General features: G+C 43.9%; 3 protein-coding genes across 3 annotated transcripts; 2 read left to right on the forward strand and 1 right to left on the reverse strand.

Moving 5' to 3' along the window:
* Nucleotides 1-170: 170 nt before the first annotated feature.
* On the reverse strand, nucleotides 171-16,217 carry LOC307200567 (olfactory receptor 6C75-like; the record flags this gene model as incomplete). The annotated part of the gene is made up of 3 exons (XM_079949104.1): nucleotides 16,196-16,217; nucleotides 8,241-8,332; nucleotides 171-1,133 (listed from the first exon to the last, which is right to left on the reverse strand). Exon 3 carries the CDS (start codon nucleotides 1,122-1,124, stop codon nucleotides 171-173), a length of 954 nt encoding a protein of 317 aa, XP_079805230.1. The 5' UTR covers nucleotides 1,125-1,133; nucleotides 8,241-8,332; nucleotides 16,196-16,217.
* LOC307200568 (olfactory receptor 2AP1-like) lies at nucleotides 11,524-12,537 on the forward strand (the record flags this gene model as incomplete). The annotated part of the gene is made up of 1 exon (XM_079949105.1): nucleotides 11,524-12,537. The coding sequence occupies one exon, from the start codon at nucleotides 11,524-11,526 to the stop codon at nucleotides 12,535-12,537; it is 1,014 nt and encodes a 337-aa protein (XP_079805231.1).
* Nucleotides 16,218-17,255: 1,038 nt separating the features above from the next.
* LOC307200569 (olfactory receptor 2AP1-like) lies at nucleotides 17,256-18,269 on the forward strand (the record flags this gene model as incomplete). The annotated part of the gene is made up of 1 exon (XM_079949106.1): nucleotides 17,256-18,269. The coding sequence occupies one exon, from the start codon at nucleotides 17,256-17,258 to the stop codon at nucleotides 18,267-18,269; it is 1,014 nt and encodes a 337-aa protein (XP_079805232.1).
* Between the last annotated feature and the right edge of the window lie 2,877 nt (nucleotides 18,270-21,146).

Consider the following 21,146-nt stretch of genomic DNA (forward strand, 5'->3'; position numbering starts at 1 on the left):
AAGGATTCAAACTGCCAACCTTCTGATCGGCAAGCCCTAGGCTCTGTGATTTAACCCACAGCGCCACCCATGTCCCTTAGGAACTACTACAGTGCAAATATAACTATTACATCACTACAGCAGCAATGGATACAATTCTGAAGAAACCAAATATTCATTGACACACTGTTTTATCTTAGAAATCTAGCCTGAATTATTTTTGTTTGAATTTTCCTTAAGGCTTCTTTCACCTCTTTATTTCGCAGGCTATAGATCAGGGGATTGACCATTGGAGTCAAGACAGTGTAAAAAGCAGAGAAAACTTTGTTCAAATCTCCCAGCAACTGAGTGTCAGGCAGCATGTACACAATCATCAGGGTCCCATAGAAAATGGTGACCACAATAAGATGGGATGAGCAGGTAGAGAAAGCCTTTTTCCTTCCTGTGGAAGATGGGATTCTCAAGACAGTGGCTATGATGCAAGCATAAGATGTCACGGTCAGAAAAAAAGGAGGCAGTGTGAAAATGCAAGCCATCATGAAAGCATCAATTATGATTTTGTGAGTATCACTGCAAGCCAATTTTAGCAAGGGGTTGAAGTCACAAAAGAAATGATCTATTTCGTTTTCCCCACAGAATGTCAACTGCAACAAAGGAAATAATACAGTATTTCCTAGAAAGCCACTTATCCAGGACCCAATCATTAAACAGAGGCAATCCCTGTTGCTCATAAGGGTTGTGTAGTGCAAAGGTTTGCATATGGCCAAATAGCGATCATATGACATGGCAGATAAGAGGAAACATTCTGTTGCAGCTAGTGAACCAAAGAAGTACATCTGTAAAAAACAGCCATTGAAAGAAATTGATCTGTTTCCAGTCACAAAACTGGCCAGCATTCTGGGCAAGATTGTTGAGCTGTAGCAAGTCTCCAAGCATGACAGATTCCCTAGGAAGTAGTACATTGGTGTGTGCAGATGCTGATCAGCCATGACAAGTGTGACAATGAGGATGTTTCCAACCATGGTGATAATGTAGATTATCAGGACCATCAGAAAGAGCAAGACCTGGACAGCTGGGATATCTCCAAACCCCAGAAGGATAAATTCCGTAACCACTGTTTGGTTTTCCAGTACCTTCTTTTCCATAGAATGAATCTATAAATAAGTAAAAATGTTATTAAATAAACTTTTTCTATGTACAAATAGGGCTTTCCCTCAGCTAGTTTAGGTTAAAAGACTTATTCACAAAACATGAGTGAAACATAAAATTTAAAATATATTTCTCTCAAATCTCAAAACACACACTTCACAATGATTCCCCCATCCCTGAAAATAGACATATTTAAATGTGGGACTTTCATGCAGTATGAAATCCACTGGATAACTAATTTCTGATCCACACATGAGTCGTCCACCCGATCAGTTCATAATGGAATTCTCAATGATCAATTTAATCCACACATTCTAAAAGCTAAATTTAAGAGAATATTAGCATACCTGTCAGGGGTTCAGGGAGAGAGGCGCAGAGGAGGGAGGAGACCGAAAGTGAGGGAGAAGGATTCCAGCCTGACGAGGAAGAGGACGACAATGACCCGAGATGGTCCATGAGTCCGTCCAGTGGATCGGAGGATTCCCAAAAGGGAGCCCCCCTGGTCAAGCCAAGGGGAGCCCAAGGGGGAAGCAGTCAGGAGCAGGGGAACGTAGGGGGAACCGCCAGTGGGAGTTGGAGATCGAGACCTGCTTCTCCACCGGAACGGAGTGAAGAGGGTGGAGTTACCAGTGTGTCGGGAGGAACAGAACAAGGAGCAGAGGGGGGAAGGAGATCGGGGCAAGACGTCCTGCCGGAAGGGGCGGGAAGCAGTACCGGGAGCAGTGTGGCTGTTGAAAGGAAGGTGAGGAGCAACGTACGCGCGCCAAGTTCAAATGTGGAGGCGCGCGGAAGTGGGGAGAGCTCTGGGGAGGAGCCTGGTGCTAAAGCACGAAGGAGGGGGCAGCAGGCAGGAGAAGACTCAGCCTCTGGGGAGTCCCGGAAAGAGGGAACACAGGGGGGCAGGAAGACCCTGCGGAAAAGGAAGGAGAGGAAAAGGTGGAGCAGCACAAGCCTCTTAAATTGGTGCAGGGGAGGGACGGACTCAGAGGGGACTTCTAACATCTAAGGGTAACAGATGTGGAGCCACGGAGTTTGGATGTAATGACGACAATGATCTTCAATAAAACCTTTTGTATATAACTTGGACTGGACTTTGGTCTCTTGTGAGCTGGGACCCAGGGTGGCTCTGACAGTAAGTCCCCTCCAAAGAACGCAAAAATTTTTTTTTTGCAAAGCTCACGAACGGTGACAGCCATGAGTGCGGAGGAGCAGTTGACAGCTCTGCGAACTACAGTTTCCGAACTCACTGCTGCAGTCCTTGCGTCTCAGAAGAAGCATGACGAAACGGAGAAGCGCTGCCAGGACCTGCAAACCAGGTGGGAACGTGCAAGCAGGGAAGGGATTGGACTTGGACGGAGGGGGGGCAGCCTAGTCACCCACTTCGATGGGAACCTGAAGCACTACCCCAGTTTCAGAGCAGACGTTTTGTATGCATTGCACTTGCTTCGTCATGACTTTAAAGATGAGGAGGAGAAAGTGGGGTTTATTGTTTCTCACTTGCATGGGCCGGCCAGAGACTGGTTGCGCAATTTGTGGCGTGAAGAAGGCCCTGCCCGCCGCGAGGCAGATGAATTCATTAAAGCAATGGATGCCTGCTTCCAGTCAACTGTAGATGTGGATCTTGCACGCAGGGAAATTTTTGGATTGCGGCAAGGCAAAGCCACTGTGCGTCAGTACCATTCCAGATTTTTTGCTTTACTGACTGCGCTAAGCTGGGAGAAGGATTGTGCACCTGTGAGGGATTTGTTCTGGGAGGGGCTCAGCGGTCCCATTAAGGATGAACTTGCCAGGGGAGACAGACCCCAGACCCTGGAGGAGCTTGTGCAGAGGGCTTTGGCGATTGGGATAAGGCACGAGGGACGTCCTTGGCACACTGAGGAAGAACGTCAGGTGCGTCCACCAGCGAGGACGCCTTCTTTCATCCCCAGGGAGTTCAGTCAGTCACATCCTTCGCCACTGGGAAGGCAGGGGGAGGAGCCCATGGAATTTGGTGGTGCTAAGGCTCAAGCAACAGCCAGAGCCCCAGCTTCCGGTGCAGTAAAGGCACAGCCTCCTAGAGGGACCAGGAAGTGTTACATTTGCGACAGTGCACAGCACATGGCGAAAGAGTGTCCCCAGAGGCTGCAGAAACACACTGCAGCTTTAGCAACTGTTGCAGCAGAAATGATGCAAGCAGAGCAACCTCAGGGAAACGACAGTGCCTGGCTGGAAGCAGAGCTGCTGGGGCTCAGCCAGGCGAATCTGTAGAGCAGTCCCCAGCGCTTTTGCAACGCACAGACCCTTTACCACCCAAGCCAGCGGTGCAGCTCACTGCAACACTTCAGTTGCCGAATGGAACCACCCTGGAAGTCCCCATCACGATTGATTCTGGTAGCAACGCAGATTTTGTGGGGACGCACTTTGTCAAGCAGCATCGCATAGCGCTTCTGCCAGCGACAACACCTCTGAACGTAGTCACGGTGGATGGCAGGAAATTGCTAGGAGGACAAGTTGTGCAACAGACGCCTCCCATGGTGATGAGGATTGGAAATCATCGAGAAGTCATCAGCTTCAATGTCACCCGCCTTTCAGACACGCCTATAGTATTAGGCATGAGTTGGCTGGAGAGACACAGTCCTGCTGTAGCGTGGTACCAACGGCAGATCACCTTTTGCTCATCGTACTGTGCTCGACATTGCATCCAGTCCAGCCAGGAGGAGGGAGCTGAGCAGCAGTTGCAACTTGGCATGGTGCAGGCAGTACCCCGCAAGTACGAGGGGTTCCTGGAAGTTTTCTGCGAGAAGGAAGCTGACCAGTTGCCGCCCCACAGGCCTTATGATTGTGCCATCGACCTAGTGCCAGGGGCGCAGTTGCCGACTGCAAAGCTGTATTCCATGTCTGAGGACGAGATGCAAGAACTCAGGGAGTTCATAGAGCACAATTTGAAGCGCGGATTCATCCGAGAATCGAAAGCGGTGGGGGGCAGTCCTGTTTTCTTTGTAAAGAAAAAGGACACGCCCCAAAAAAGACTCATTGTGGACTATCGATTCATAAACAGTAAGACCAAACCCAAGGCCTTCCCCATGCCCAAGATAGATGATCTCCTGGCAACCGTAAGGAAGGGGAAGATCTTCACCAAATTGGATCTGCGTGGAGCGTATAACCTCATACGCATCCGGGAGGGCGATGAGTGGAAGACGGCCATGTTCACGCCTCTGGGCACGTACGAATACAGAGTGATGCCATTTGGTCTCCAAAATGGATCTCACGTCTTTCAAGCATTTATGCATCACGTGCTAGCGGGACTTCTCTACAAGAAATGCGTGTGTTTCCTCGACGACATCCTGATCTTTTCGGAAACGGAGGAGGCCCATGAGAAGGACGTAAAGGAAGTCCTGCAGAGACTACGGGAGAACAAGCTCTACGCCAAGTTAGAGAAGTGCCAGTTTGATGTGACGGACGTGGATTTCCTAGGCTACAAGCTGTCCGACAAGGGGTTGGCCATGGACAGCGCCAAGGTCCGCGCGGTGTTGGACTGGAAGAGCCCTCGCAATCGGAAGGAAGTCCAAAGATTCATCGGCTTCGCCAACTTCTACCGCAAATTCATCAGAGGTTTTGCAAAGGAGACGGCAGCGATCACGGACACTCTCAGTTCCAAGAAAAAGAGGTTCGTGTGGACGGAACAGGCGGAGCGCTCTTTTCAGAAGCTTAAAAGCCTTTTCGCCTCCGAGGAGCAGCTGCTGCACGTGAATCCAGGCAAGCCCATACGAGTAGAGACCGACGCGTCAGACAGAGCGGTTGGAGCCGTACTCCTGCAAGAAGATCCACATGGAAACTGGAGACCCGGTGCCTTTTACTCCAGAAAGCTCAGCAAAGCGGAGCAAAACTACACCATATGGGACAGGGAGCTGTTAGCCATTCACGCAGCGTTCAAAGCGTGGCGACATTTCCTCATTGGAGCCAAGCACACAGTGCAGGTCCGCACGGATCACAAGAATTTAGAGTATTGGCGCACGGCGAAACTCCAGAGCCAAAGACACATGCGCTGGGCAGAGTTCTTCGCGGATTTCGACTTCAGGATAGAGTATGTCCCAGGGGACTCCAACGTTATAGCCGATGCGCTCTCCAGGAAACCGCAATATCTTGAGGAAGCGGCGCCAATAGCAGCCAGGCACATTTTTGCACCGCAGGCGTGGGCGTGCGCTGCCATCGCTGTCGACCTGGACGCAGTGCGACGCGCGTTGCAGGTAGATCAGTTTGCACAATCCAAAATAGAGGAGCTGCGTAGGGGTTCGCTGAGAGACGATGAGTTCCAGTTACGCGACGGACTGTTAACTCACAAGGGTGCCCTCTACGTGCCGAGCGACGAGCTCCGAGCAAAGGTTCTGCAGCAGTTGCACGACGCTCCCAGTGCGGGCCATTTCGGCAGGGAGAAGACAATAGAACTGGTGGCCAGGGACTTTTGGTGGCCCCAGATGCGAGGAGAAGTAGCGGAGTACGTCGCCAGATGTGACACTTGTCAGAGGTCCAAGCCAGTACACCAGAAGCCGGCGGGCTTGCTGGAACCACTGGAAACACCACAGCAACCGTGGGAGAGGGTGGCGCTGGACTTCGTCACTGACCTGCCCAGTTCCAGAGGCAAGACGGCGGTACTGGTGGTGGTGGACTTGTTCACCAAGATGGCGCACTTCATTCCCTGCGCGAAGGTGGCGACGGCGGAACAGACCGCCAAGCTCTTCATCGACCACGTGTTCCGGGCGCATGGGCTGCCGCGGGCCATCCTGTCCGACAGGGGGCGCCAGTTTATTTCCAATTTTTGGCAGAAGCTCCTAGGTATCCTGCGCGTCAAGATCAACCTAGCGTCGGCAAGACATCCACAAACCAACGGCCAGGCCGAGAGGGTCAACGCGATCATGCAGCAGTACCTGAGATGTTATGCAAATCAGCGACCCACAGCTTGGGTGGACTACCTACCGATGGCGGAGTTTGCCTACAACAACACGAAGCATGCGTCGACGGGGGTGACGCCGTTCTTCGCGAACAATGGACGTCATCCCAGGACCTTCCCGGGGTTCGTAGCACCAAGAGAGGGGGAGCCGCAAGAGGCCGACCAGTTCGCTGCAGAACTACAAGAGGTGCACGAGGAGCTGCGGAGACATTTGGAGCTAGCCAAACAAGCATATAAGGTGCAGGCAGACAAAGGCAGAAGAGTGGGAGAGGACATCCAGGTGGGGGACTGGGTGTGGTTAGCGGCCCAGGCGATGCCAACCAAGTCGTTGGCCAAGAAGAAGCTAGGGCACAGGCAGCTAGGACCATACCAGGTGGAGGCTAAGATCAACCCCGTGGCTTTTCGACTGGCCCTCCCCGAAGGTTCCAGAGTCCACCCGGTTTTTCATAGGTCGGTGCTCACTCCCTACAAGGCCCCGCACAGGTTTCAGGAGTCTGAAACAGTACCGCAGCCACGCACAGAGTCACCTAGGAGGGAGGGATCGCCTAGGGTCGAACCACTCAACGAGGTCACAGAGATCCTGGACTCGAGATGGGGGGAAGAGGGAATAGAATACTTTCTAGTCAGAGAGGGTGCACCAGTCAGTGCCAGTGGGTGGGTGCCGGACTACGCTTTAGACGAACCTCTTTTAAAGGACGAGTTCCATGCCCTTTTCCCACATAAACCCATGCCAGCCGAGTACTTCGATGACTGGCTCTTTACCCCCACATGTTCAGGCAGCACTTTCCACGGCTTTTCTTCAGCCGAGGAAAGAACGCCGAACTCAAACTCGCCCAGGGGATCGTGTTCGGGGGTGGACACAGAGCCCTCTTATTGGTGGGATGAGCAACCAGAGGAAGCCTGGCGCAAGAAATGGCTGAAGGGGCCTTGGCAGGCAGCACCAAACGAAGTAGCAATGGAAGAGGGAACTGCGAACATGTTGGGTGAAGAACCCGAATTCGAACACACGTACACCGAGCTGCCAGCAGAGGTCATGGACGTAGCCGAACTGTATCCTGCATCTACCTCCGAGGAGCTGCAGTTCCCACAACCCGCACCCGATGGGGGGGAGGGGGGAAGGGGGGGCTTCGAGGGGGGGATGGATGTCAGGGGTTCAGGGAGAGAGGCGCAGAGGAGGGAGGAGACCGAAAGTGAGGGAGAAGGATTCCAGCCTGACGAGGAAGAGGACGACAATGACCCGAGATGGTCCATGAGTCCGTCCAGTGGATCGGAGGATTCCCAAAAGGGAGCCCCCCTGGTCAAGCCAAGGGGAGCCCAAGGGGGAAGCAGTCAGGAGCAGGGGAACGTAGGGGGAACCGCCAGTGGGAGTTGGAGATCGAGACCTGCTTCTCCACCGGAACGGAGTGAAGAGGGTGGAGTTACCAGTGTGTCGGGAGGAACAGAACAAGGAGCAGAGGGGGGAAGGAGATCGGGGCAAGACGTCCTGCCGGAAGGGGCGGGAAGCAGTACCGGGAGCAGTGTGGCTGTTGAAAGGAAGGTGAGGAGCAACGTACGCGCGCCAAGTTCAAATGTGGAGGCGCGCGGAAGTGGGGAGAGCTCTGGGGAGGAGCCTGGTGCTAAAGCACGAAGGAGGGGGCAGCAGGCAGGAGAAGACTCAGCCTCTGGGGAGTCCCGGAAAGAGGGAACACAGGGGGGCAGGAAGACCCTGCGGAAAAGGAAGGAGAGGAAAAGGTGGAGCAGCACAAGCCTCTTAAATTGGTGCAGGGGAGGGACGGACTCAGAGGGGACTTCTAACATCTAAGGGTAACAGATGTGGAGCCACGGAGTTTGGATGTAATGACGACAATGATCTTCAATAAAACCTTTTGTATATAACTTGGACTGGACTTTGGTCTCTTGTGAGCTGGGACCCAGGGTGGCTCTGACAATACCATACAACAAAAAGGATGCAAAAATACTTATGTAGACAAGTATTATTAGACAAACCTCCTTCATTAACGGGCCAGCAACCTTTCAAGTTATTTCTCAAGTTGCACAGAGATAATATTCCTACTTCTGAAATATCTTAGTTTAAATCACTTTTTAATTGGAGGAATAAGGGGGAAAGATTATTTACACATCTTTATCACCTGATAGAAAACTATTATGTTTACCATGTAGTTAAGTGAAGTTGCTTTCTCCTTACCTAGATAGTGGATATTGATTGGAGAAGAAACAGAGAAATCACACCTCATGGATGTGAAACTCTCAATTATGGTGTGGTTGACACTCCAACTCCTAACAGAACAAAGAGATATGTTGCAATTGTCTAATTTACCAGTGATGAATATTTAGCACATCCTTGCTGTATACTGCAGGGAGAAAAAACATGAATTTGCAAAACATTTCCCACATGCACACACATACAGGAGTGGATTTAATGGTTTATGAAGACATTGAGCTCCTTGTTCTCATTTGTGCCTATGCACCATTAAAAAACAAAAACAAAATGAAACAAGCCCCCAAAATCTTTTACATACCTGAATGAGGTACATGAAATCATCACAACAATACTCCCATGCTTCTATGCTGAAGTGATTTATAGATATGTATGTTTCCACCCAGAGGGACCACCTCCCCAAGGAGAGCCAGGTTTTGTTTACTTGGCAGTTTTACAACAGTTCCCAACCAAGGAGCAAGTAATGAAGGAGAGCCATTTTAAATATTACAATACCCATTGCTAGGATAGCCAACCAGTGGCTTACATAACAAATCTAGTCCCTACGGCAATCTTATCTGGCCTTTGGGGGCCGTACTAATTACCTGAGTTGGTTAAAATGCCAGAGTTTCAGTCATGAGGACACAGGAAGGTACTTTTCTTGTTGTTTAAACAATATAAATATTCTGCATATTAGTGTTACATCTCTCAGTTTTCTACATAATAATAAGCCTTTGACATAATAATAGCAATAATAATAATTTTATTATTTATACCCACCCATCTGGCTGCAATTCCCCAGCCACTTTGGGCAACTTACAGCACATAAAAAATGGTAAAACATTAGACATAAAAAATTTCCCGATACAGGGTTGCCTTCAGTTGTCTTCTAAAAGTCAGATAGTTGTTTATTTCCTTGACATCTGCTGGGAGGGCATTCCACAGAGCGGGCACCACAGCCGAGAAGGCCCTCTGCCTGGTTCCCTGTAACCTCACATCTTGCAGTGAGGGAACCGCCAAAAGGTCCTCAGAGCTGGACCTCAGTGTCCGGGCTGAACAATGGGGCTGGAGAGGCTCCTTCAGGTATACTGGGCTGAGGCCATTTAGGGCTTCAAAGGTGAGAGCCAACACTTTTAATTGTGCTTGGAAACATACTGGGAGCCAATGTAGGTATTTCAGGACCAGTATTATATGGTCTCGGTGCCCCTTTGCTCTGTGTGCAGAGCTCCCTGCTGTTGAACTGTCAAACTGGGGCGGGGAGGTCATTGGCTGCTCAGAGGAATCAAGAGAGGGTAGGAAGCTGCCAGTGGCCCATTTTCAAAGATGGAGGAAAATCTTTCGCTGCTAAGTTGGGAACTGAAAGTTTGAGTGGCCTTTTGGCTGCACTCCCTTTTGGCTGGGGGGGGGAGGGCTCTCCTGGGTACAGGGGAGCCAAAAAGGGGTAGCCCCTGGGCAAGAAGGTGCTCTACCTGCTGGCTGTGCTGGAGGGTCCTTCACAGCACACAAAAACCTTTTATTAAGAAATAATAAATTAAACATTGGATTTTCTGTAAAAGAATTCATTACAAGGTGAAGTGCATGAGGCATTGAATGGGTGGAGGGGGATGGAGGAGAGGCAGAAAGAAGAGCTAATTTGTCCATGGCTAGGGGGTGCAATCTGGACGGTTCTTCCAGGGGTGCAAGCTCACCTAGCTATGGCTCTGTATATGGGTAATATATCAATTATAAAGGAAATGGATGTTCCCAAATATAAAGTCTGCTCATCTTCCATAGCATAATACTTGATGTGTCAAGGATCACATTTATTATAAAGAGGAAAGAAAGGATATGATACTCTTGAATATAATTTTCATACTGGATGACCACTGCATTGGCATGTGGTTCAGATACCAAATGAAGTACCTAGGGCACTTGTATCATATTTTGTCAGGGTAATGACTCTGCTGTGACTGGTATTTATTTTCGGATGGCACCTTTCTAAGCCCAGCTCCTCAGGAAGCTGACTTGATTTCGAAGCCCACATTAACAAATTTCAGAAATTATGGAGAGAATCTGACACCGAGAAATTTTAGGAGATCATTGCCACTTGCAAAAACATCAGATTATAAGATACCCTTCACATAAGTGTGTGTGTGTGTGTGTGTGTGTGTGTGTAGATATAGATACCACCTTTAAAGAAATCACTGCAGAAAGATGATTTTTGAAGGCAAAAAGGAAGATTCAGAGCAGTGGAAAGGAAAATACATGCCACCCAAGGCCAACTCACACAAATAAAGTAACCCCAATCCCACTCATAGCCTTACAGTGGTACCTCAGGTTACATATGCTTCAGGTTACAGACTCCGCTAACCCAGAAATATTACTTCGGGTTAAGAACTTTGCTTCAGGATGAGAAGAGAAATAGTGCAGTGGCGGCACAGCGGCAGCGGGGCACCCCATTAGCTAAAATGGTGCTTCAGGTTAATAACAGTTTCAGGTTAAGAACAGACTTCCAGAATGAATTAAGTTCTTAACCCAAGGTACCACTGTACTTTTTAAGTGACCAAATCAACAGCATGTTGTATTCACGCTGTTCTTATAATTCCATAAGTAAAAGAGCTAGGGCTTTATTTCCCATAATAAAATCGGAATATCCATTAAAGAACATTTCTAAGAATGGAAGTCCCCAAAGTGCCCCACATCTGTGACTAGGGATGCATGATCCCCATGTGAGTTTGGTCTAGATTTCAAGCTAATGTTCCCTCTCCAACAATTAGTCCCTATATGTCAATATGTTTACCTTTGATTTCTAATAATATATAACAACCAGCTAGAGACCTCTTCTTTCTGATACAGCCTGGGAGGAGAAACATGCCATGGGTTGCTAAAATAAATAAAGCAGCGATGGAGAAACTTCCAATCAAGTCTGTGAAGATGGGGATAGAAGAAAACTTGCTCCTAAGACCAGCATCTCAGAAATTGCACTCAATACAAACTTCAGCTCCTCACCATTCACGATAAAGGTATTTGCATTCAGTGCTAATTATTTGCAAGAACTAAAGCTTTGTAATAAAAGTGTGGTTGTCAATTCCTCACTTTATTCAGCAGTAAGAAGTATCTGGTCACACTGAATGCTTTTCATTTTCTTTGGTTGAGAGACCACTGAAGACTAGATTATATTGCTCTCCCTTCTATTTCTTCAATTAGTGGTACTTAACTATTTTATAATGGCTATCACTTTCATATCACATTCCAATTATCTTTCAGAATGTAGCATTTGATGACAACCACAATGCAGAGAAACCTGAGTGAAGTCACAGAGTTCATCCTTCTGGGATTTGGGGATCTCCCTGATCTGCACATCTTTCTATTCCTTGTTTTTCTGGGGATCTACATTTTGACAATTGCTTTCAATATCCTCATGGTCTTTCTCATAGTGACTGATCATCACCTGCACACACCCATGTACTTCTTCCTGGGGAATCTGTCTTTTTTGGAAGCAGTCTATAGCTCAACAACCCTGCCCAGGATGCTAGGCAGTCTCCTGACAGGAGACAAAACCATCTCTGTTAAAGGATGTCACATACAATTTTTTGTTGTTGCTTTCCTGATTGGTACAGAATGCTATCTGCTCTCTGTGATGTCTTATGATCGTTTCTTAGCCATATGCAAACCACTATATTATGCAACTCTTATGAATGGTAAACTCTGTATCCAGCTGGCCAGTTGCTCTTGGATCAACAGCATTGTGTTGGTCACCATATGTTTGGTCTTGATGTGGGAACTACATTATTGTGGTTCCAATGAAATTGATAATTTATTTTGTGAAGCTCTTTCATTAGTTAAAATCTCATGCAGTGACACCAGCCTTGTGAAATATGTCATTCTAGTCCTGGCTTTTGTGTTCAGTTTTCCTCCTTTTCTTTTGACCCTTATCTCCTACATATATATTATTGCTGCCATTTTAAAAATCCCATCCACCACTGGGAAGCAGAAGGCCTTTTCCACCTGTTCTTCTCATGTGATTGTTGTTTCTATCTTCTATGGGTCAATATTCATTGCATACTTCACACCAAAAAATGAAACAATGAGAGACCTTAACAAAATCTTTCCACTACTTTACATGGTCCTCCCTCCTTTTATTAACCCCCTCATATATAGCCTGAGAAATAAAGATGTCAAAGAGGCTCTGAGAAAGGTTGCTGGAAAATTTTGGAAGGGAAATTTGTGCCTCTTGGTTCCAAATACTGATGGCTCCTTTCTTCTAAGAAATAAAGCTGTATGGGTGTGGAGGATAAATGTTTGATTGTTCAGGCTATGGTTTTTAATCATGTCTATGCAGAAGCTATACAAACCCTCACCCATATCATTATCATTTCAGAGCAAGAAATTATAGAAATTAGTTGGGTGGTGAAGGCATGGAAGTTGAAAACATTATAGTACGTTTTTACTTGAAAGTTAAGTTTCAAGCATCTGTTTCAGTGTAACTTTTTCCTATGACCAAATATATTTAAGAAATTAGCACAGAGTGTTAATCAGGGAAGGGGGCTTTGCTTGTTATTCTTAGTGTCTCTTCAGATGTTGATACTAGTGACGAAGGTATCCATCTGGAATGACTCTGAGTAATTATAATTGGAGGCATTGTGTTACAGTGGTTTCAGTGCTACTTCTGAAGAGTAGCATTGACAGATTGTTTTTCCAGAGGTTCTCTACAATGCAACTGAATATCTACCCTATCAGCATATAGCACCTCTGCTCAGAACCTGCACTGCTTGCCAATTTGCTACCAGGCCTACTTCAAGGTGTACCTACATAAAGCTTGGGATCAATTGAACTGTGACATCACCCTACTCATCTATGCCCACTTAACTGCATCAGTCTGTGGAACTGGGATTGCTAAAGATGCTTCATAAGACTCATGCACACTTTTCAACTCTGCTTATTTACTTAAGGCAAGTGCCTTCACTGTACTCTTTTTTTGGCACCCTCCAAAAACATTTTCCTTTAGGCCTATGTATCCAGGCATGTGGAATATTGACATGTATTTTAATTTGGATTTTAGCATACTATCACTCTTATTTTTTAAAAAAGCTTTAAATAGTTATGTGCCTTTACTGATAATTTTAGTTTTCATTCTTGCTGAAAACCACTTTGAGATTTTAATGCAACAAAGCAATATGTACATCTTTTGAAATAATTGAATAAAGTAAAATAAATCCTATGGATGTCTAGGGATGAATAGATCTGCCGATTTCACTTCTTTCAGATCCTTATCACCTTATCTTATTTTCTCATTTCCCCCCAATCTTAAATTCAGTTCTCCATACTTACAACAAACTATACCCACAAAGTAGGAATGGATTTGTAAACTATATGAATATTTAATTTTGGCAAGATTAACTGCTATAACAAGAAATCAGTCGAATCAAAAATTTAAAAAGGAGTGGAAATCTTTGGATGAATATATGGCAAAATATTGCTCAAAAAAGATATGCTATTAGGCCTAGATTAAAATGTGAAGTAGTGGATGGAAGAAAAATTAGTAAGGAAAGATAATAAGAATATATAGATGACTTGAGAAGACTGTAGAATGCAAAGATTATTGTAAATTGTATTATGTGGAGGAAATCAAGTGGGGGTGGAGGGAAGTGGGAGGAGGGAGAAAAGAATAATATGATGGATTGAGGAAATATAAATGTAAATGTATGGGGGGATGGTGAGGAAATTGTGTTGGCTTTGGTACATTTGTATTGTACTGTAATATGTGAAAACCAAGGGGGGCCACTAGGGGGCGCATCGGAAGATGGCTGACAATAACATCTCTCCGACCCACACAAGGTAATTTGGAGGCTATGATGGGAGTAATTAGCCCCCCCCCAGGATGGGGGGGCTGCCTTGCCTGCTGTGCCCTGTACCACCCCCAAATTTGTGGGGATGGGGGCACTAGGCACTAAGCCCTCCTGTGGGATTCCGGTGTTCCTGGACACCGTCCCTGATCCGCGCCACTAGCTGCAAGAACTTCAAAAGAAACAATTTGGATGAAGGAATGCACATATCTCAAGGAAGAAGGGGGAGTAAAGACTGCTAACAGAAGAGATCTCTGATAAAACAAGAAGAGTCGAAGGAGCAAGTATAAATCACAAGAAGATACGCCAAGACTCAGTATGGCAAAGGGACTGATGGGGGAGGGGGGAAAAAACCCTACTTTCTTTCCTTATGTGATTAAACAAGAATCCCCTCCCCTCATGAGTCAGAAATCTCATTTTAAGGACTTAAGCCATTATTTAAGGCTGTGTGGAGATAAACTTTCGAACCAAAGCATGTTTTAAGAAGAGTGTGGAATGTATAAGAGCTTTGGAATGACGCAGTTAAAAATGCCGTCATCATATTGGGAAGTTCTGTCGGAGGACTTAAGTCTGAGAGGAGAAATAGAGAATTAGAGCTGTTTTTATATTGTGGATGAAACTCCTCAGTGGGACTTAAGAACGACAGTTTTGCGAGATTAAAGATGGAAAGAGCGATGTTATCTATGAAGGCGATGATATATGGAAACCATCTCGATTTGAGGATTGGAAGAACGGAAAAATTCACACAGCATTATTATTGGTGTTTATCGGCTTAAGGAGACTATCAGAAGAGATCATAAAGAAAAAAGAGAAAATATATGAACAAGATGTGATGTGGAAACAGCAAGATAAGACTGGATAGAATTATGAACTCTGTTTGGATTGATTTGGACTGATTTGGACATTAACGCAGCAGCAAGAAAATGATCAGAATCCCCCTTCGGATCTTGAAATATGGGTCCCCCCCAACAAAATTTAAAATTCGGCTTTGTAATTCAGAATTTATGTGATGTGATTTAATTTGATTTGATTGGCCGGTTAATAAAAATTATTTTTAAAAAATATATATGTGAAAACCAATAATTAACTAACTAAATAATAAATAAATAAATAAATATTTCCCTTTTCTTTTTAAAGTAATCAGTGCAGAAATATGATTTTTGAAGGCAAAAGGGAGGATGCAGAGCAGTGGAGAAAAGGTAAGCAGAATGAAAAATACATGCCACCCAAGGCCAACTCACATGAGTAAAGTAATACCAGTAGCAATTTAGAGACCAACTAAATATGTTCTGGGTATAAGCTTTCGTGTGCATGCACACAAAAGCTTATACCCAGAACATGCTTAATTAGTCTCTAAGGTGCTACTGGACAATCTTTTTATATATTTTGACTGCGTCAGAGCAACTTGGCTACCTACCTAAAAGTTATACCAATTACACTCAAATAGTCTTACATTTTAAGTCACCAAATCAACAGCATATTGTATGCGGGCAGAGCTAGGGCTTTGTTTCCCTTAATAAAATCTGAATATTCATTAAAGAACATTTCTAAGAATGGAAGTCCCCAAAGTGCCCCACATCTGTGACTAGGGATGCATGATCCCCATGTGAGTTTGGTCTAGATTTCAAGCTAATGTTCCCTTCTCTGACAATTAATCCCTATCTGTCAATACGTTTACCTTTGATTTCTAATAATATATAATAACCAGCTAGAGGCTTCCTCTTTCTGATATGCCTGAGAGGAGAAACATGCCATGTGATGCTAAAATAAATAATGCAGTGATGGAGAAAGAAACTTCCAATCAAGTCAGTGAAGATGGGAATAGAAGAAAACAGACTATCCAACTTGCTTCTAAGAACAGCATCTCAGAAATTGCTCTCAATACAAACTTCAGCTCCTCATCCATTCATGATAAAGGTATTTGCATTCAGTGCTAATTATGTGCAGGAACTAAAGCTTTGTAATAAATGTGTGATTGTCAATTCCTCACTTTATTCTGAAGTAAGAAATATGTCACTGCGCTGAATGCTTTCTGTTTCTTTGGTTGAGAGACCACTGAAGACTTTGCCATGAGAGAGCCTTTCAACCTCTTTTGTTGACCACCAGTATTACACTTACCATTTTTAAGTTCAGAGTAGAGTAGTTGCTTTGGAAGACAATAATCAGGCATCCGCACAACATGACAAGTCCAACAAAATTGATGTTGAGGAATCATTACTTCAACACTGGTGATCTTTGCTTCTTCCAGTACATTGGCCAAAAAATCAAATATCCTTTATTAGGCATAGCAAACCACACGTTATCAAACAGCCACCGTATATAAATTGTGCAAAATATGAGCTCAGCATAACAAGGTTTGTCCCCGTCAGATTTCTAATTCCAGAGAAAATCAATTTGCATAAATAATATAATACAACACTACCACATTACCGATAAATTAAGAACCACTAAATCTCTTTATAATGGTCCAGTCTGGTAGCGGCGCCCTACCTGTGGAACACCCTCCCACCAGATGTCAAAAAGAACAACAACTACCAGACTTTTAGAAGACATCTGAAGGCAGCTCTGTTTAGGGGAGCTTTTAATGTTTGATGTATTACAGTATTTTAATATTTTTTGGAAGCCACCCAGAGTGGCTGGGGAAGCCCGGCCAGATGGCTCGGGAATAAATAATAAATTATTATTATTATTACATGGACAGCACTCAAAAATTCATCCAATATTAAAGTAATTTGATCATTCCTGTCCGAAAGCAGGTCTTGAACCATTGGTAGCATAGAAATCAGCCTATTGAGGTGTAAGGCCTCTAATAATTGTCTTCTGGCATAAATGCCAAAATCACAAGAAAAGAAAATATCCTCCAAAGCATCAGGTTCCTGTTTTCTACATTTGCAGTGATGCTCTGATTCTGGGAGAGCTAAATATCTTCCTCTCACTATAATCGAGGGAAACATATTAAATCTGGCTAACATAAACAGCCTGCACGATTCATGATTCTTCAGTACATTGGCATTAGTTCACCTGTCCTCCCAGGTGATGTGCATTTATTTTCAGAGACACCATTGATGTAATCTTTCTCCCTTCCATTTCTTCACTCAGTGGTACTTAATTATTGTATAATGGCTATCACTTTCATATGACTTTCCAATTATCTTTCAGAATGCAGCATTTGATGACAATGCAGAGAAACCTGAGTGAAATCACAGAGTTCATCCTTCTGGGATTTGGGGAACTCCCTCATCTGCACATCTTTCTATTCCTTGTTTTTCTGGGGATCTACATTTTGACAATTGCTTTCAATATCCTCATGGTCTTTCTCATAGTGATTGATCATCACCTGCACACACCTATGTACTTCTTCCTGGGGAATTTGTCTTTTTTGGAAGCAGTCTACAGCTCAGCCTCTCTGCCCAAGATGCTAGGCAGTCTCCTTACAGGAGACAAAACCATCTCTGTTAAAGGATGTTACATACAAATTTTTGTTGTTGCTCTCCTGATTGGTACAGAAAGCTATCTGCTCTCTGTGATGTCTTATGATCGTTTCTTAGCCATATGCAAACCACTATATTATGCAACTCTTATGAATGGTAAGCTGTGTATTCAGCTGGCCAGTTGCTCTTGGATCAACAGCCTTGTGTTGGTCACCATATGTTTGGTCTTGATATCGCAGCTACATTATTGTGGTTCCAATGAAATTGATCATTTCTTTTGTGAATCTCTTTCATTAGTTAAAATCTCATGCAGTGACACCAGCCTTGTGAAATATGTCATTCTAATCCTGGCTTTTGTGTTCAGTTTTCCTCCTTTTCTTTTGACCCTTATCTCCTACATATTTATTGTTGCTGCCATTTTAAAAATCCCATCCACCACTGGGAAGCAGAAGGCCTTTTCCACCTGTTCTTCTCATGTGATTGTTGTTTCTATCTTCTATGGGTCAATATTCATTGCATATTTCAAACCAGAAAATGAAACCATCAGAGACCTTAACAAAATCTTTCCACTACTTTACATGGTCCTCCCTCCTTTTATTAACCCCCTCATATATAGCCTGAGAAATAAAGATGTCAAAGAGGCTCTGAGAAAGGTTGCAGGAAAATTTTGGAAGGGAAATTTGTGCCTCTTGGTTCCAAATACTGATGGCTCCTTTCTTCTAAGAAATAAAGCTGTATGGGTGTGGAGGATAAATTTCTGATTGTTCAGACTCTGATTTTTAACCATGTCTATGCAGAAGTCCATTGTATTTAATTCAATGGGGCTTACTCTCAAATAAATAGAATTTAGATTACTGCCTTAGTTATATAAACCCTCACCCATATCATTATCATGTCAGAGCAAGAAATTATAGAAATTACTTGGGTGGTGAAGGCATGGAAGTTGAAAACATTATAATACGTTTTTGCTTGAAAGTGAGGTTTCAAGCATCTGTTTCAGTGTAACTTTTTCCTATGGCCATATATATTTAAGAAATTAGCACAGAGTGTTAATCAGGGAAGGGGACTTTGTTTGTTATTCTTAGTGTCTCTTCAGATGTTGATACTAGTGATGAAGGTATCCATCTGGAATGACTCTGAGTAATTATAATTGGAGGCATTGTGTTACAGTGGTTTCAGTGCTACTTCTGAAGAGTAGCATTGACAGATTGTTTTTCCAGAGGTTCTCTACAATGCAACTGAATATCTACCCTATCAGCATATAGCACCTCTGCTCAGAACCTGCACTGCTTGCCAATTTGCTACCAGGCCTACTTCAAGGTGTAGCTACATAAAGCTTGGGATAAATTGAACTGTGACATCACCCTACTCATCTATGCCCACTTAACTGCATCAGTCTGTGGAACTGGGATTGCTAAAGATGCTTCATAAGACTCATGCACACTTTTCAACTCTCTGCTTATTTACTTAAAGCAGGTGCCTTCACTGTACTCTTTTTTTTGGCACCTGCCAAAAACATTTTCCTTGAGGCCTATGTATCCAAGCATGTGGAATATTGACATGTATTTTAATTTGGATTTTATCATACTGCCGCTCTTATTTTTTTTAAAAATAGCTTTAAATAGTTATCTGTTTTTACTGATAATTTTAGTTTTCATTCTTGCTGAAAACCACTTTGAGATTTTTATCCAGTCCAGCAATGTCAGGGAATTGGAGGCAGAGGAGGGGGGAGAGAATGGGAACTTACCGAGAGAAACCTCCATTAATTAGTAGCTTTTCTTCCTCGGACGAGGAAGGTGACGAAAGGCTGTCAGGAGGCAATGAATCTGAGAGGGGGAAGGCACCTCCGGGGCCAAGCCACTTTCGTCAGAGAGGAAGGAAGGGGGTTGGGCTTAGGAAATGGTTATGCAGGGGGGAATCGAAAGTTCCCTCAGTCGAGGCAACTGACTCACCATGATGGAGACGTACTTTTAGAGCTTGTGTAAAAAGAGAGAAGAAACGAATAAATCTCTGTAAAAATGGCTGGATTCCCGGACTCTTATCTCTGCTAGCACTCACAACTCATTCCTGACAAGCAATAAATACATCTTTTGAAATAAATGAATAAAGTGAAATAAATCCTATGGATGTCTAGGGATGAATGGATCTGCCGATTTCACTTCTCTCAGATCCTTATCACTTCCAATGGTTCATTTGTAGATATCTGCCAGTTTTGGTTTCTCTTATTTTCTCATCCCCCCCCCCATCTTAAATTCATTTCTCCATACCTACAGCAATTTTTTGTGGGGAGGATGGGCAAATTAATCCTAAAGTAAGCATTTTGATGCAAATTTCTCCAGAGACACGCATTTCTGTATGTGAATATACATGTTTTTTCAAGCATTTCCCCCTAATATAATGCATTCTGTATGTTATTTTCCCCAATATGCAACTTATCTCAGTGTATGCAGTTCTGTAGAAATTACTTGGCTGGAGAATTGCATTGCAAAATTCAGAGAAGAGTGAATTTAAAAGGATGGCTGTGTGTTTGTTCACATACTTTTCTAGGTTTCAACTACAAGTAGGTCTGGATTAATGGCCACAGTTCAGTGCACTAGGCATGTCAAGTACATGAAGAACTAAAGAAGATGTTGAAAATATCAGTAACAAAGAAACCAGAGACATATCTCCTTGGATTGATAGATGAAGAGATACCACGTTTGGGGGGGGGGGGAGAGAATTTTCCTATATGCAAGTACAGCTGCTAGAATAATGATAGCTGCTAGGTGGAAATCACAAACTATACCCACAAAGAAGGAATGGATTTGTAAAATAAATGAATATTTAATTTTGGCAAGATTAACTGCTATAACAAGAAATCAGTCGAATCAAAAATTTAAAAAGGAGTGGAAATCTTTTGATGAATATATGGCAAAATATTGCTCAAAAAGATATGCTAATATGCCTAGATTAAAATGTGAAGTAGTGTATGGAAGAAAAATTAGTAAGTAAAGATAATAAGAATATATAGATGACTTCAGAAGACTGTAGAATGCAAATATTATTTTAAATTGTATAATGTGGAGGAAATGAAGTGGGGGGCGGAGGGAAGTGGGAGGAGGGAGAAAAGAATAATATGATAGATTGAGAAAATATAAATGTAAATGTATGGGGGGATGGGGAGGAAATGGTGTTGGCTTTGGCACATTCGTATTGTACTGTAATAAGTGAAAACCAATAAATAAATAACTAAATAACCAACCAACTAACTAACTAAACAAAATAAAAATAAAAAAATAAAAATTTCCCTTTTCCTTTTAAAGTAATCAGTGCAGAAATATGATTTTTGAAGGCAAAAGGGAGGATGCAGAGCAGTAGAGAAAAGGTAAGCGGAATGAAAAATATGTGCCACCCAAGGCCAACTCGCACAAATAAAGTAATACCAGTAGCATGCACACGAAAGCTTATACCCGGAACTTGCTTAGTTAGTGTCTAAGGTGCTACTGGACAATCTTTTTATATATTTCAACTATGTCAGAGGAACTTGGCTACCTACCTGAAAGTTATACTAATTACACTCAAACAGTCTTACATTTTAAGTCACCAAATCAACAGCATATTGTATGCGGGCAGAGCTAGGGCTTTGTTTCCCTTAATAA

The sequence above is a fragment of the Podarcis cretensis genome (genome assembly GCF_951804945.1).
Source record: "Podarcis cretensis genome assembly, chromosome: 13".
NCBI classification, from domain to species: domain Eukaryota; kingdom Metazoa; phylum Chordata; class Lepidosauria; order Squamata; family Lacertidae; genus Podarcis; species Podarcis cretensis.